At 39.7% G+C, this 17064-nt stretch overlaps 1 protein-coding gene across 1 annotated transcript in view; it reads left to right on the top strand.

Annotated features, from left to right (window-relative positions):
• Positions 1–2380: 2380 nt before the first annotated feature.
• NBAS (NBAS subunit of NRZ tethering complex) overlaps positions 2381–17064 on the top strand; it is a 357350-nt gene continuing 342666 nt past the window's right edge. Inside the window, exons 1-6 of the mRNA XM_024119119.3 lie at positions 2381–2497; positions 3830–3884; positions 5446–5482; positions 8227–8304; positions 8656–8703; positions 13205–13248. Of these exons, the coding sequence (XP_023974887.1) occupies positions 2381–2497; positions 3830–3884; positions 5446–5482; positions 8227–8304; positions 8656–8703; positions 13205–13248 (379 nt within the window). The remainder of the gene's footprint in view (positions 2498–3829; positions 3885–5445; positions 5483–8226; positions 8305–8655; positions 8704–13204; positions 13249–17064) is intronic.

Raw genomic sequence — 17064 nt, 5'->3', positions numbered from 1 at the left:
CTGATAAATACGAGGAGCATCTTTTGTTCTAATGAGCTGCCTCTGACTGGGCTCCTGGATGGTGGCTGGTTACCAAGCAATGATTAGAAGCTTTGAATTTTTAGTTCCCCCACCCATCTTTCAGAGAGCGGAGAGGACTGGAAATGGAATTGACAATTGATCACACATTCATGAGGAATCTTCCAAACAAATCGCACCGGTAGGGGCTTCTTGAGAGCACCAGACCGGTGAATTTGTCCACACTGGGAGGATGACGCACCCCACCTCCACGGGGACAGAAGCTCCTGTGCTCAGGACCCTCCCAGACCTCACCCTCTGTATCTTGTCATCTGGCTGTTCATCTGTATCCTTTATCATATCCTTTAGCAAGAAACGTGTTTCCTGGAGTTTTGTGAGCTGCTCTATCTAGCAAGTTAATTGAACCCAAGGAGGGGGGCCTTTGGAATCTCCAGTCTATAGCCAGTTGGTCAGAAGCACAGGTGATAACCTGAGCTTTCTGACTGGCATCTGAAGTGTGTGTGTCTGTGTGGTGGGGTTAGTCGTTTGGGACTGAGCCCTTAACTTGTAGGATTGATACAATCTCCAGTTAGATAGTGCCAGAACTGAGCAGAATTCTTGGACACCAGCAGTTGTCCAAGAACTTGTTGGTGTGGGGAAAACCTCCACACACTTGGTGACCAGAAGTGTCAGAAGTGAAGAGCTTTGTGTACGAAGTGAAGGAGACTCCCAGGGAAGAAATACATTGTAGGGAAGATCGGGATTTTCCCTTACACAGGTGGAAAGCTGACTTTTTTCCATTTTAGCATCTATATGTATACAGTAGAGCACTCTGTTCTGACAGAGCAGAGTGAAAGTGAAAGGGGACAGACAATAAACAGATGGAATAAAGTATAAATTATATAGCATTTTGGGTAATGGCAAGTGTTATGAAAAGAATGTAGAGTGGGTAAGGGAGATCTGGAGGGCTGGAGTTCAGGGAAGGTGGTTACAAATTTAAAATGAGCTGTCAGGGTAGGCTTCAGAGAGAAGACGGCATTTGAGCAAAAACTTGGAGATGAGGGAGAGAGGCAAATATCTGGTAGAAGAGGGCTGTTCCCTCTTCCAAGGAGAGGGAGCAGCCCTTGCCAAGTGCTTGAAGAGGCTGTGTGTCTGGTGTGTTCAGAAACAGCAAGGCCAGTGTGGCTGAAGGTGGCCGTGGAGCAGGCAGGGGATGCACGGCTGGCTTTGAGGTCATTTAACTTTGGGAGACACAGGAGGCCTAGGCTTCCCAGAGGAGGGTTTTAATTGCATCTCTGCCTGGTGTATCTTGACGGATATTATACAATATAACTCCTGCAAGATATCTTCAGTATTTGTGTTTCTTTTGAATGTGACACAGTGCTAATTCCCTGCACACTGTGTATTCGTTCAGGTTGCAATAGGCTCTGCTTACAGGGCAGGGCTTTCCACAGAGAGGCACGTGTTGAACGAAGGAATGAATCAATTAATGAACAAATGAGACTGGACCTCCAGGTAGGTCCTCAACCTATTATTTCCACTTTATTGCCCCACACTCTTTCTGGACTTGGGTTCTAGTCAGCTGCCTGCGCTTTCAACTAGATATTTCTGCCTCTGTCTTTGCTCACCCAATTTCCCCCTACTTGAAAGGCTCTCACCAAACCCTCTCCACTTGATTCGAATTCTATCTGTTGTTAAAGATCCAGGATACGCTCCACTTCCTCCAGGATGCCTCTCTAGAACCTCCGGCCTTCGTTGCCTTTTCTGAACTCCTATAGCATCATTCTTCTGATACCTTTTTTTTTTTTTTAAATTTAAATTTTTTACTTTTTTTGGCTCTGCCGTGCAGCTTGCGGGGATCTTAGTTCCCCAACCAGGGATTGAACCGCTTGCCCACAGCAGTGAAAGCGCCGAGCCCTAACCACTGGACCACCCAGGGAATTCCCCTGATACCTTTCATTAGTTCAATCTGTTGTACTGGATAACTTTTTGGTGTTTATTTAAAAACCTCTGTTTGCCCTCTTTCTATCAGTTAGGCAACGAATACATAAATGCTAGATCTCAGGGATATGATCTATCACTTTTGTTTTATAGAAGCTGACTGGATAGGAGAGGTTCAGACTTGGCTGACCTCACGCAATTAATAAACAGGGAGTGCACCGGGACCAGGACCTAAGTAGTAGCCCAGACAAGCAATAGGCATTGTCCCACCTATTCACACAAGGGTTAACCCAGCATTTCCTTTCCACGCCCTGTTAACTCCACCCCCTTCCCCGTGAACCAAAAGCGGAGCGGCCAGGGAAGCTTGTCCCTTGCGGGATGCCGTAGGGGCCCGCCCTCAGCTGCTCTGGGCCCGCCCCCAGCTGCTCTGGTCCGGCCAAACATGGCGGCCTACGAGTCAGCGGCGGCTGTGAATCCAGGCGCTGCGGAGGGCGAGGAGGAGACGATTCTCTATGACCTGTTGGTCAATACCGAGTGGCCCCCGGAGATAGAAGTACAGGTGAACCAGACCCCTCCAGGGCTGAGGCCAGCTTGGTGCGGGCGCTGCCCCAGCAGAGCCACGTTGCGGTAGCCACGTAGGAGAGTGGAGCTGGGTGGGCGGGGGAGCAGGACTCGGCAGCTTATGCGGTCGCCCTGGCAACGGTACCGTGGGCTAGCGAGGGTCTGGGTCCCCCAAGTGGGATTTCCTGGGATTCCTCCTGGGCTCCAAATTAGGATGTCGGGGGGGCGGAACCTCGGTCCCTGAGGCATGTACCTCCCCACGCTGGTTTTGTTTAACCGCTCCTACTTGGAGGGGAGGCACAGCGTTGGATTCGAGGGTCCTTCTCATATCTAGACTCTTGGTGGTCCCTTCCCGCGGGCCGGCTAGGGCTGGGCAGGGCTGATCCTCATCTGAAGTGGGAGGATTTTCCAGGACCCTACATTCCATCTCAGCGTCTGCTGGGCTGTCGTGGAGCGCGGCATCAAACCTTTGCTCCTACTTGGGCCTGAATTGCGCCGGTTCTTGTGTGTTTCAGTAAATAAGCATTTAATGAGTGTATGTGTGTGTGTGTCCTTGTTCCAGACACTGTGCCAGGCGCTGGGCTTACAGAGGTGAATAGCTTTCGTACTTGCAATCTAGAGGGAAGACAGTGGAGTAAACGTTTTTCATCGCCTACCGTAATATGCGCTGTTATAGCGGTGTGAGCAAAATGCCTTGGGGAGTGAAGATTTATGAGCTACGGACCCGGCGTTGGGTTCTCTGTTAGAAAGGGGTCGTAGGGGTTGGTAATCTGGACCTTGGAGTTATTAGTTTCGTAGAGAGGACCTCCCAGGCACAGAATGAAGAGTAAGAACCAGGAATCCACATTTATTCAACAGCTATTTTATGAGTCCCTAACGTGTGCCAGTCCCTGCTTTTGGCTCAGAACACGCAGAAAGATCGGAAAGGACTTTCTCTAAAGATCATGGAGCCCAGCCCATTTGAATTCTTATTTACAACATCTTTTCTGAGCTTCTTTACTGGAGAAAGTACTCATTCTCCTGCTTCTCTTTGCTTTGTTTCTATCTGTAAGTAGTTTTTTTTTCTTTAAATTTATTTATTTAGGCTGTGCCAGGTATTAGTTGTGGCATGCAGACTGTTAGGTGCGGCATGCATGCGGCCGACCATGGATCGAATCTGGGTCCCCTGCATTGGGAGTGCGGAGTCTTACCCACTGGACCACCAGGGAAGTCCCTATAAGTCGTTTTTAAATACTGGTAACTTGTACCCAGTACTCTGAGTATTAGCAAAGAAATATAAGTATTACTAGAAAATTCTCAAATGTGTTTGTTTTTGTTTTTCCATTTGCAGCCTAGAGGCAACCGGAAACATGGTGCATCTTTTATCATCACAAAAGCAATTAAGGGTAAGTATAGCATATTTATTTTTCTACATATAATGATACAGTTAGCAGATAATTTTTTTCTCATTTTTTTCTATTCATAACTGTGCTGTTTTAGGAAGTTTAGGGATTTGAAAATGTGTTCTTCTGAGTTTTACTGTAGAGCCTGATTAAAAGTGAATAGCATAAATGTTATGTAAGTTTTATAAAAAATGCATATATACGATATATATGATATGTCTATATAAATATACATATGTGTGTGTATACACGTATGTATGCATATGTTTACACACATACATTTTTAATGCGGCTTAAAGTATGGCCTGAGTTTAACCATTATGGATGTGTTCTGGAAGAAATGAAGAAAATCAAACCCACTCAGAGAATCTACGGACATCGACGGTGAAAAGAGAGTGACAGATCATTTTAAGTGTTTTACATGATGTTTCAGATACATCTGTTTAGAGTCACTCAAATTACAAATTTGATTAACCAGGACATTCATTTAACTCCTGACAGACTTTATGTATGAGCTCACAAGATCTGAGAAAGTATTGAGCACTAGCCGATTAAGCTGGTGTTATAAGGGCTTTATGTATATTTATTGATGCAATCCTTTACCAGACCAACAAGGTAGGTGCTGTTACGAATTTATGTTTTTAGATGAGGAAACTTGCCCAAGGTCATGCATTTGGAGTTTCACTACATTTCTTTCTGGATCCAAAGCCCATCCTTATTATATTGGGGAATTTCAGCTGCTTATAAAGAGAAGGTTCAGTTTCAAAGGAGTTGAGTACTTGAAATTAACTCTAATTTTATCTTCTGATAAAGATAAAATATTTTTATCTTCTGTTGCAAGAAATACTAGCATGTTCAATCTTCATTATCACAAATGTGAAATTTTGAAAATTTAGGAAATGTACACAAGTAATAAAATGTACAAAGTTGAGAGAATATAGACAACCACAAATTAGAGTAAATAATTCCTCATTTTACCACCTGGAGATAATCTCTTATCCTTCAGACTTTTTGTTATTGATACATACATAACCATGTACACAGGTTCACACATGTATACATTTTAAATGGAATCATATAAAACATTGCTTGTCCATAGTGTGTTAGAGATTTTGTTTCCCATGGAGTTCCCCATTTTAGGCAATATTATTATTTTTTAAGTCTTCGCTATAAAGTGTAAAATGGTATCTTAACCTTTATACAAATACTTAGGTTTTAATGGGTGATTACTATGACTTCTACTCCATGGTTTTATTAAAGTCTCTTAGGAGAAATTTAGCATCTCAGACCACTTTTACTTGTTGTACTGTTAGGAAATACTTCAAAGTTCTTTGAATAACACAAACGTGGGACTTAATATAAACCAATATATGATGTAAAAGTTATAGTGTATATTAGATTATATTTATTCTTGTCAAGAGTTGTATTCTCCATGTTTTGTTTTGTTTTGTGATGACTCAGTCTACAGTATATTTTAGATTTATTATCAATAAATCTAATATTGAAAATGATTCCTAAAGAATAGCTCATTCATATTTGGCTTTGCTGTTTCTTTTTATTACAGATCGTTTATTATTTTTAAGCCAATATATCTGGTACAGGTGAGTCATGAATTCTTCAGAGAAACAGTATGAACAGCAAATACAAACAATATTATTTGAATTTATGATTTAAGTTTTCAGAATTGAATCCCAGATTGTGATATGGATACTGACATTCAGGTGAACCCAATTTATACGATAGACCTTTCAAACATTTGGCTTACCCTGACAAGATCTCTCAGTAAAAGTAGGGTACTTTTTGATCCCTTAGTCATTATTAAGAATATCTCATAACAATTTCTGCTTTCTCTGAGTGTTCTCAGCCTTATCTTGAATGCCCACATGATGGATCTGTGCTTGTGTATCTTTTTAAAAACCTTTTTGTTCTTATTGTTATATCGACTCTTGTGGTCAATATTCATTCAGTTGCTATGCATCAGAGAAGGTTCTTTAGGTTTCAGTTCTTGGGAACTTCTTAAGTCTTTTGAATGTTAAGTGTGTTTTTAGGCCTGGCTCTAATATTCACCTTTAAAAGGAACAATGAAATGATTATTCTGACCAAGATGCATGTGTAGGAATTGTTTTGTAGAATTATTTACCACAGATTGCTTTTTACTCAAGGACATCTAATCGTAAAAGCTCCAGAGATAATAGAGTTCTAGTTCTATAAGAGGGACCTTTGGCTCTTCTCTGAGGTTAGCTCCAGTGCTTTTCTGCTTTTACTGTGTGTGTGTGTATGTGTGTGTGTGTGTGTGTGTGTGTGTGTGCGTGTGCGCGTGCATAAATTAAATTTCGTATTGAATTTTATCTTATTTTTGGAGGTGTGGGGTGTGATAGAGAACTGAGTGAGTGAGAGGGTAGTAGTGGGGAGGGGAGTGTAAGAGGTAGGCTGTTTTTCCTGGTCTCACCGGGCTACACTTGCTAGTGCTGAGCACCCTTGGATAGGGATGGCAGAAGATACGTCTGTTTGGGTTACTCCTTGACAGTAAGTCCTTTTGTTATTTGTTAAGAAGGAGGACTTCCAGGAGCTCCCTCTGATACAAACCTTGTCCAATGCGTAAACACCTTAAGATCAGGCATCAGGAGGTATGTTTCTCCCAAGAAGTCCCTTTCCTTGCATTGGCCACGTTGATCAGTGTACAGACCCTCAGTGAGCACACCGTGAGGTGATTATCTCGTCTTCCTTGTGGTATGTTTCTTTCAAAAAGCTTGTAGTTGAGTTTTTTGCTCTTGAGTTTATGATAATTGTACCTAAAAGGTTTTGGTGCCAATATTTGTTTCAAGAGCCTTTTTCTTTTCAAGTTTTTTTCTTTCAATCATGAAATACTATAAACAGACTGAGAATTACAGACAATAATGTAATAAACCTGTTACGATTTCTGTCCACATCTGAATTAAAGCAGTTCTTGCTTTTCTGCCGTATTTGCTTCAGATAGCCCTGTTTTTCTTTGTATGCAAGATGTTACAGCTCAAGTCCTTTCCCCACACTCTGCCCTACCTTTGCCCCACCCTTCCCCTCCAGAGGGAATTATCATTCTCATGTTGATTGTATCATTCACGTGCATGTTTCATCTTTATTATTTCTGTAACTATCTGATGGCATTAAATATTTTATGTTTTAAAAATGAACATGAAAATACTGAATGTAAATTACTAATATTTTTTATCCTATTTCGTGTTTTTATTATTTTTTTTCATTTTCCTGTCCCCATGCCCCAGTCAAATTATTTTCTTTCTGCTTCTTTTCCACCTATTTTCTTGATTTCCTCATGTGTTACTCCTCTGATTTATCTCCTGATTCACGTATGGTGGATCATTTCCTTATATATTTTGTGAACGATGCTATCGTGAGCTTATGCCTGGGCATCTTGTGTCACATGAGTAAAGTGACATCGCAGTCCAATCTTGCATTCAGTGAAAGCTTGGGGTTTTGATTTTTTCATAGGTTTCATTCCCATCCTCCCACAGACCAGAATTTCAGGCGGAGACGAGATTCTGGAAGGTCTCCCTGGGCCCGTGGTGACGTTTGTCTAGTTCTCCTTTCTCTGATAGCACTGCCATTTGAGAGTCTTGGCCTTTGCAGGAGTCTCACCTCCAGCTGCTGTCCTTCCTGTGGCCCACAGCTTGTTTCCTCTCCCAGGCGTTAACTCCCGTTTTGAGTTATGTTCCTCTCTTTGTCCTGTACGCAATTCTGACTTTCAGTTCTCTTTCTATTTGTAGTTCCTGGAGATCTCTTTCTTGTGAGTTTAGCTGTACATTAGAATTTGTTTTCATTAGAGTTGAGCCAGAATTTCTAGGTGTGCATTGCAGGAGGGGTTTCTTTTTTTGCAAAGATGTCAAACATTTCTTCGAATTTTCTTTTTTAACATCTTTATTGGAGTATAATTGCTTTACAATGGTGTGTTAGTTTCTGCTTTATAACAAAGTGAATCAGTTATACATATACATATGTTCCCATATCTCTTCCCTCTTGCATCTCCCTCCCTCCCAAGGAGGGGTTTCTTATAAGCTCATTCTGCTATGTTACTGGCACCCTCAGTATCTTTTCCTTAGAAAAAATAAAAAATTTATTTCATTGACCATATCACCAGGTTTTTGTGGAAATAGAGAAATGTATGTGGTCAAGTTTCAGATATCCAATTAGTAACTTTTGGTTTTGGGTTTGCCAGTATTCAGTTTTTATATTCTAATGGAAAAAAATCCTTATCGCTCGCCATAGATCTATATGTTATTTATGATGTTTACCTACTTATATGTGGTTTCCATGATTAGATGTTAAGTTAGCTGATGTGTTGTGGTTTCAGCCCTGCACCTTTTTTGCTCCCTGATGGACTGGTTCGTTTGGTTAATAAAGAGGTGAACTGGCATTTGGTACTTGCAAGGTAAGGATGCATAAAATTCACATAATGTTCCTCTGCCTGGGTAACCATTTAAGTTCCATTATGGATATTAATTTTGGGGTCCTTATGGCTTTGCAGTCTCGATTTTTATTGTATATAAATTCCCTGTGCCACATACGATTAGTATTGTTTAAATGTATTATTTCAACTGTATTGAATTATTTTGTATGCTTTTTGTATCTATATACTCATCTAATTATAGTCAAAAGTTGGATAATTAAAGATATGAATAAATTTGAAAATGATTTTAATTTCTTAAAATGATTCCATCTGTGGTGAAGACGGCTGCAAATACTCATATTGGAATTTGTTTCTCTTTCTCTCCCATGAAAGCAATGGGAAACTTTTGGCTGCTGTTCAAGATCAGTGTGTGGAGATCAGGTAACTGTTAATATTATTCATATTCAAAATTTCCCTTGAGAAAAGTTTTACTTAATTTATGAGAACTAAGATTTTTAAAGGGGGTATATTTAAAGGAATTTTATTATTAACTCACATAATTTTGTAAGGTGTCAAGCACCAACTTATGCCAATTAAAGGATGAAGGATGCTTTCTCAGAGCATGCCTTCTACTTCCCCAGATCACTCGGCTGTCTCCTGAGAAATTTTACTTTCTCAGTAGACAAAGGCATATCTTCCAGAACTGTGAAAATCACTCTTGCTTGACCAGTTACTGCTAAGACAGCTAAGCAGATGCTCAGGAAGGTATACAAAAAGTAGAGGTTGCTTTACTTGTTGGCATAAAGCTGTAGATGGAATATAGGTTTGCAAAACACTAAGGCTTCATGTTACTTGAGACCAGTGATACTCTCTGTTCTCGTGAGACATCAGGGGCATTACACACATCTAGAAGTCTCTAAGCTGGGATTTCCATGTACTTCATCTTTAAGTAGTATATCAGTTGTGAAAGAAATAGCAACAATAGCAACTAATTTCAGAAAACTAGTTTATTTTCTGGGAAACTATCAGCAGCAAGCCAAATGTGTTGCATCTCTGAAAGTGGGGGCTACTCCTTTCTCCAGGGAAGCCCTAACTCTTGAGTCTTAAAAGATAAGCACTGAGGCAGAAATTTCAGGATGCCTAGATACCAGTCAAAAGTTTTTTCTACTACTTTATTATTGACTAAAACTAGTATTAATGAGCATTCAGTTGTTAGCACACTGGTTTTAGCTTTCTGCTTGTGAAATTTCTTTTTCCATTTATCCAAATGGAACTGGACCCCTCAACTTTTGGGGGAGTAGACAAGAGGGTTTGACCCCATTGGGGCACCAACTTCAGACTGGGAGGCTCCGTAATCTTTCTTAAATCTATCAGGATAGAAATGATTGGCAGTAATGACAGCCTTTCAGAACTTCATTTCTTCATCTGGCATGGCTTAAACAGGCAGGGCCCTTCTCTCTAAGAGCAACAGTGAGCATCAGGTGGCTCAGTGTTTGAACTGATATTGTTCATAGAAATGGGCTAGCATTTCCTACTCCATTTGCTGCAGTGATGTCAAATGTTTTTTTTTTGGAGAAATGTGCTCATCTGTGACTTCTTTATGAACAGCAGATGGTAATCAAAATTCCATCTTCTTCCCATGAAATGAGAACATTCATGGAATGATTTTAGGTGTTAAGTTTGGCACATGCATGTGGGGATGGAATTGATGTTTAGGCTTGTGAAGTAGAGTTTGACAAAGGGTTTCTGGAACTTGTTAATAAAAACTGTGATGAAAAGAAAAAATAATTGTTTGCTTTTATAAGAGCATTTGCTACTGGATTGCTAGTGTGTAAAATAATATTTATAAAACTAATACCTATATCCAGCTCTTTAGGAATTCACTCATGCATTTGAGATTAAGTGGTGAGGGACGATTTCTGGGCAACAGAAGTGATGCCCATCAGGATCTTATTCATCTGGTCTGTAGTTTGCCAAAAAGCTTTGTAACTTATTATATGCAAAGACTCTGGTATGGTGAAGAGTCACCTCTCTCAGGAAGCCTTACAGGAACTCATTCCCAGTGGATCCTCCTCCCCCGCATTGGTTAGGTGCTGATCCCTTCTGTTCCTATAATAATTAACACATTTATTATACTTAATGATAAGGTAATGCTAACAGTTTTGGGCACCACTGTGTTTGTTTGTTTGTTTTTTAACATCCACCATTGTGTTTTACATGTGTTAACTCAATCCTTGCAGAAGGCCAGTGAGGTAGGTATAACTATTCTCTGTTTTAGAAATAAGGAATCTGGCACAATATGGTTAAATAACTTGCCCAGGGATTTGAAATCAGCCATCGTAGCTTCATTGTTTATGCTCTTATCTACAGATCTATACTACCTTTTGATCATGCCTTTTAGCCATCTATGCCCATATGCCTATATGTGGATTTCCCCCAGTATATTTAGGGCCACTGCTTTGCACAACTCCAGGGGGTGCCATTTGCTTGAAACTCAAGTGATGGGATTTGAAGTCTACAGCTCCATTATACTGTGTGTTCCTTGGAGGCACGGGCTGTCCTTTTTTCCTAGGACTTGTATATTTCCTTGGATGTAATAGGTGCTTAGTTTATGTTTAATGAGTAAATGGTGTGTTTGCAAGTGGGATGGGGAAGCAGATGCCGGGAGGGCGTTACAGGGCAAGCCGGCCGACTTGCTCGGAGTTGGCACTCAGTTAATTTTGTTGAAAATAGACACCCACACTTACTTTGCAGTAACCTGAAAGGAAGTGTCTTTGAGCAAGGATGTGGGCTGGTGAGCAAAGAAAAAGGGCAAGGTAGATCCCCAAAGTCAATGCTATGAATAGTGGCTGTGCCTGAATAATATTGAAGACGTTTGTTCTCTCTTCCGCGGACGTGTCTTCTCTACCACAGTGAAGAGCACACAGAATCCAGGTTGGCTCCGGAAGTAATAGTAGTGGGGCACCCAGTATTCAGTAAATATTCGTGGATTGGATTAGAATATGAGAGATAATTACAGTATCTGGGGTTATTACTCAGTGTTAGGAAGCAGTTATAAATGTGAAATGGTTTTTGTGGAAAACATGCAAAGCTGAAACACACTTTAGTTTAGGAGACAGCTCAGCCTTTTGCAGGATAGGACTGGGGCTGCTGTTCCCCGACTTTAGTTCTGTAGTGAGCGGCAAATGACTCCAATAGCTCGTTCTCATATGGCGCACTCAGCCTGCTTGTTTGTGGCGCTCACATGGGTGAAAAATGACTTGTGAATTGCTACTTTAATTTGTAATTTGGTGGTGGTTATGGATTATCAGTGGTTAATATATGTTTCTTTTACTCTTAGATAGTGAAGTAATATGTTATAAATATGGGAACTAATTAGAAACCATCACGGAATACAACAAAAAGAATTAAAATAGGGGACTCTTATAAAAAAGGCACCTCCTTCCCCCAGTTTGCTCATCTATCTTAAGTGAATACATTCCGTGAAGTTTCGACAAAACAAATTTATGTCTCCCTCCCTCCCTCCCCTTTTCCAGCAAAAAGAGCAAACTATTATTTGTGATTATATTAAGGATGAAAGTAATGAACATTTACTTTCGTCTAGTTCGTGCTAATTTATATGTAATGTCTCATTTAATCTTTTCCCAAAGCTGTGAAGTTGCTGTTACTTATCCTGTGTTATTGAAAGGAAAATGAAATCATGTTGAATATTTTGTCCAGGTTACACAGAGAGCTGAAATCAGGTCAAGTTCACTTCAGAGATCATGTCCTTTCTGCTCTAGTCCACATAGAGGCCTAATAGTCCAATTTCTTGAGGAAATTTATTTCCATATTTGTAACTGGATTTTGTTATAATATTTTAATAAATGGCTAAAAATCTTAAAGAGTCTGTAAAGTTTGTTTTAAAGGTAATGCTTAGTTATTTTACAAATATTAGAAAATACAGTTAAGTAATTATGAAAGAAGAACAACAAATTTTACTGTCCAAAGTTGTCTACTGTCAACATTTGGTATATGTTCTTTGACACTTTTCTGTGTGTGTAAAAAAAAATATATGTAGATGTATACTACATATATATATGTAGATGATGCTCTACATTCTATTTGATACCTTTTTCTTGATAACTTTTGAAAATTAATATATTGTCAGCATCTTTCCATGTCACGTATCATAATAGCATAATATTTCAGTGATTATATATAGCAAAATCTAATAATTAATCTCTTTATACTGGCTGTATTTTTCTCTTTCATAACTTAGGCTGCATTAATTGCCTTGATATCTGTAATTATTTCCTAGGGATAACTCTGTAGAACTTAAATTGCTAGATCAAATACTATGGACATTAAAGTTTTGGATAATTATTACTAAATTCTTTTCTAGAAGGTTTACCAGTTTTCATTTTTGAAGATATAATAATTAGAATACTTTAGTATATATTTCAATATCACAGATATTAAGTAGGTCGCTAATATAAAGATGGTCACTTGTTGAAGCTATTTGACTTGTTAAAACAAGACTTTTCTCCCTAAGTGATTAAACTCTGTAATATGATATAGACCAGTGGTTCTTTCAATTTGTGGAGCTTTAAAAAAAGTATTTTTGCTTGGGCCCCATCCCAGATTTACTGAATCAGAGCCTTTGGGGATAGGGTCCAGGCATCTCTATTGTATGAAAAGACTGTGCTTAAAATCACTTATGCTTGTATCACTAGATTCATAATGTAGCTATGTTCCTAGTGAAATAAGAAGGTTGGAAGAAAAGATTGTCACCAATGAAAGGGTCTTACTTGAGGCACAAAACCATCTATATGAGAGAAGGAATGATTTAGTGTTGTCTAGAGAAGTTGTCTGGTCTGTAAGTGTTTGTGATGTCTTATAGTACTACACAGTAGTGTTGTTATGGCAAAACTGTTGTCTTAATTTTACATATATTTTGCAGGTCTGCAAAAGATGATTTTACATCTATTATTGGGAAATGTCAAGGTAAGAGTTTCCAAAAGAGTCAAAAAATGAAAAATTCAAATCTGCGGCAGTTAATTTTAAAAAAAAAAAACTCATTTATTTATTTATCTATCTATCTATTTATTTATTTTGGCTGCGTTGGGTCTTCGTTGCTGCACGCGGGCTTTCTCTAGTTGCGGTGCGCAGGGGCTACTCTTTGTTGTGGTGCCCGGGCTTCTTGTGGTGGCTTCTCTTGTTGCAGAGCATGGGTTATAGGCGTGCGGGCTTCAGTAGTTGCAGCACATGGGCTCAGTAGTTGTGGCGTGTGGGCTTCAGTAGTTGTGGCATGCAGGCTCAGTAGTTGTGGCTCATGGGCTCCAGAGCGCAGGCTCAGTAGTTGTGGTGCACGGGTTTAGTTGCTTCACGGCATGTGGGATCCTCCCGGACCAGGGATTGAACCCATGTCCCCTGCATCGGCAGGCGGATTCTCAACCACTGAGTCATCAGGGAAGTCCCAGCAGTTAATATTTCTTAGAAGTCAGAATAGATACTATTTATTGACAAGGATTATTATGACTTTATTAAAATAATTTTAAAGCATCTTAACTGATTTCTATTCTGTAAAGTTTTGCTTTAAGATCTGAATTTTGGAGAGATTTGAAATTGAAACTGTTTTACAAAAGTCTAAGCCAGTTTTGGGATAAAGTATTTGTAAGTGTCTATAGTCTTTTATTTTGAATTCAATGCAGAAAATAATTTGTAGATATGTTAGGAGTTGGTCAGTTATAGACTAGTAAAAATAATCTGGGATTTGATCATTGTTTGACATACGACTCAGCAAAAATTTACTGAGTATCATTTATGTATGTGAGCCATTTTTCTGGGTCCTAGGGGTATGATTGTGAGCAAAAAGGCATGGCCACTTACCTCACGAGGCATGTAGACCCTCAACTATATCCTTACAGACTTTGATAAATCTGATGAAGGAAGAATACAGAGCAGAGTGAGAGTTTACCCAGGGGTGTGAGATGAGATTGTTGAGAAAAAGTGAGTTTTGGAAAGCAACCTTAAGAATGAGTAGAAGGGAGGAGAAGACGGGGGAGTGTTTTGATCTGTGGGAGCCGTGTATGAAAAGGTAGGAGAACCATATGGGAGGAGAATAATTAAGTGGGTACTGTTGGTAAATGAATCTGTTACTTATGTTTTATTTACAGGACCTCCAGTTCTATTTGTCTGACCTTGTGTTACTTTAACAGTAGAGTAGTTGTAGGAATCATCATGATGATAATCATGGTCATTGTGGTGATGACAACCCCTTGTCATGTCCTTCCTGTGTGCCAGGCACTGCATTTAATGCTTTACATGGACTTTTCCTCATTTACTTGGAAGAACATAGTATACATATCTTATCTTAAAGCAGCATTAGCGTAGAATAAGTAATCAACAGTGAAAGAGCAAGGAGAAGGGAGGCATTGGTAGTTTTGAAATCTACAAAATGGTGGTAAGACAGAGGATTCCCGCTGGCTGGTCTTAAGTTCCTGGTCAAATGCAACATTAGTGGCCTAGGGCCAGTTTCCTTCTCATTTTTCTCATTCTCAGCTGTCCAGATGTGTTCAGAAGATTTAAAATCAAATATTTTAAACATGTTTTCAGTCCCATATAAATGGTGACATACTAATAGAATTAGTATGTCAGAATCGTTATTCTTGTACAATTCCACGTATACTAGTGGATAAACTAGTAATAGAGTTCTTATGGAGTTAGCTTTACGTATAGTGTATATTGTCACTTAAAAGCAAATGTGAAATTTCCTACATATTTATATAAATTTACCTCCCCTTCTTAACATCTGTTCCTTCTGTTCTGTTACTTGGAGAACCCTGTTCCTCAGTACTCTGGTCAGTGGTACCATTATCTGTACCAAGCCAAAAACCTAGACAGTTTCTCTTCTTTCTTCTTCTCTCCCTTCTTTCTTGCTTTGACAAATATTTATTTAGTTGCCACCATATGCCAGACACTATTATCCTAGGCAGTCTGTTTACAATGAGGAATAAGACACAGGTTACCTCGATTTAAGGGTTTATAGCCCATCAGGGGAGAGAGAGAGAAGTAATTCTTTGCACTTACACTGAGTGACCCAGCGGAGAAGCCTCCCCTTCTCTGAACTTCACCAAGTCCTGGGAATCTGTTTACGTGGCTCTTGCTTCCTGCTTGTGCACTTCAGCCACACAGCCCTGGTTCAGGCTCTTAACATTTTTTTTACTTGGTTTCTTACAAAAGTCTCCTGACAAGATTTTCTTCTATATGCCCTTCACTTATCATTACTTTACCCTGCTTGTCAAATTGATCATTCTTCCTTGAGAATGCTATCAAGATTACCCTTCAGGTCTGGCTCCGCTGCTTCCTAAATATTAACCTTGGACAAGTTACCTCTCTGAGCCTCAATTATCTGTGATACAGGCAAAATCTTATAGAATGGGTTGTGGAAAAATGATGTGAGCTAATATATATAAAGCTCTTAGCGGGCTTCCCTGGTGGCGCGGTGGTTGAGAGTCCGCCTGCCGATGCGGGGGACGCGGGTTCGTGCCCCGGTCCGGGAGGATCCCACGTGCCGCGGAGCGGCTGGGCCCGTGAGCCATGGCCACTGAGCCCGCGCGTCCGGATCCCGTGCTCCGCAACGGGAGAGGCCACGACAGTGAGAGGCCCGCGTACCGCAAAAAAAAAAGCTCTTAGCGTAATGTCTGACATACTAAGTACTTAGGAGGCATTAAGCTATTATTACTGTTACTATTACTGTTATTCTGCCTAAAATCTTTCAGTTGTTCACTGTTGACTATAGAATGCAGTTCATATTTTCTAGTTCAGGACACAAGTCAGCCGGTGTCTGTCCTGTAAGATACCCCTGCCACACATCCTGTGATCTAGGATAAAGTAGCTTGCAGTTTTCCATCACCGTTGTACTTTTCATGCCTTGGTACAGATGGTTCCTTTAGCCTAGAAACTCCCACCTTTATATTTAATTAATTAATTCTGCATGTTTTAGTTCAAGCATCAGCTTTTTTTGGAAACCTTTTTTTTCTTGCCCTCTTCCTCATGATTTGTGCATTTTTCTTAATGTTTCTGTAGGACTTTTTGTACCTATGTCACTTCATTTAGCCTCATCTTTCCTTTTTAAATTGTTGACTTGCTTGTTTGATTCCTAATTAGATTGAAGACAGGGCTTCTGCCTTCCTCAACTTTTTTTTTTTCCATTCTTAGTGCCTAGCATGGTGTCTGACACATAGCAGGCACACAGTTTTTGACCGTATCAAGTGGATAATGGTAGTTGGGAACTATTAAAGAGATTTTTATGAATGAATCTATGAAAAAGTGTATTTGCTTGTTTCTTGTGAGTTAATTTTGTAAGTTCATGAGTGTGTGTGTGTATGTATGAGTATATATATACATAATACATACACATATGTATGTATTATGTACATATATATAGACATATATAAGTTTATGGGTAATTTACTGTTTTTTATTCCTGTTGTATGCAGGTGTGTATACATACCACAATTAGAACAACAAGAGTAGGTAGGAAGCTGTGTTTGCTTAGTATCTTTTTGAAAATAAATCGAAGGGGAGTAGTTTTTGTGAATTTCTAAACCTTGGTGCTTTAGCATTTTCTGAATTTGCTTCCTATAGTTTTTTTCACCAGCACTTATTAAAGTGGACCAGGCTTGGCTTAAATAATGTATAAGGATCAAGAAGTTCTGAGAAGAATAATTTGGGGGTATTCAATTGCCTTTTTTCCCAGTGCTTCCCTTTTGTTGGGTGAGGGCTAGGGGAGCCTGCAGTGGGCTTCTGAGAAGTGTG

Source organism: Physeter macrocephalus, chromosome 12 (genome assembly GCF_002837175.3).
Source record: "Physeter macrocephalus isolate SW-GA chromosome 12, ASM283717v5, whole genome shotgun sequence".
NCBI classification, from domain to species: domain Eukaryota; kingdom Metazoa; phylum Chordata; class Mammalia; order Artiodactyla; family Physeteridae; genus Physeter; species Physeter macrocephalus.
The sequence above is the reverse complement of the archived record's forward strand: the minus strand, read 5'-3'. Positions and strand labels throughout refer to the sequence as shown.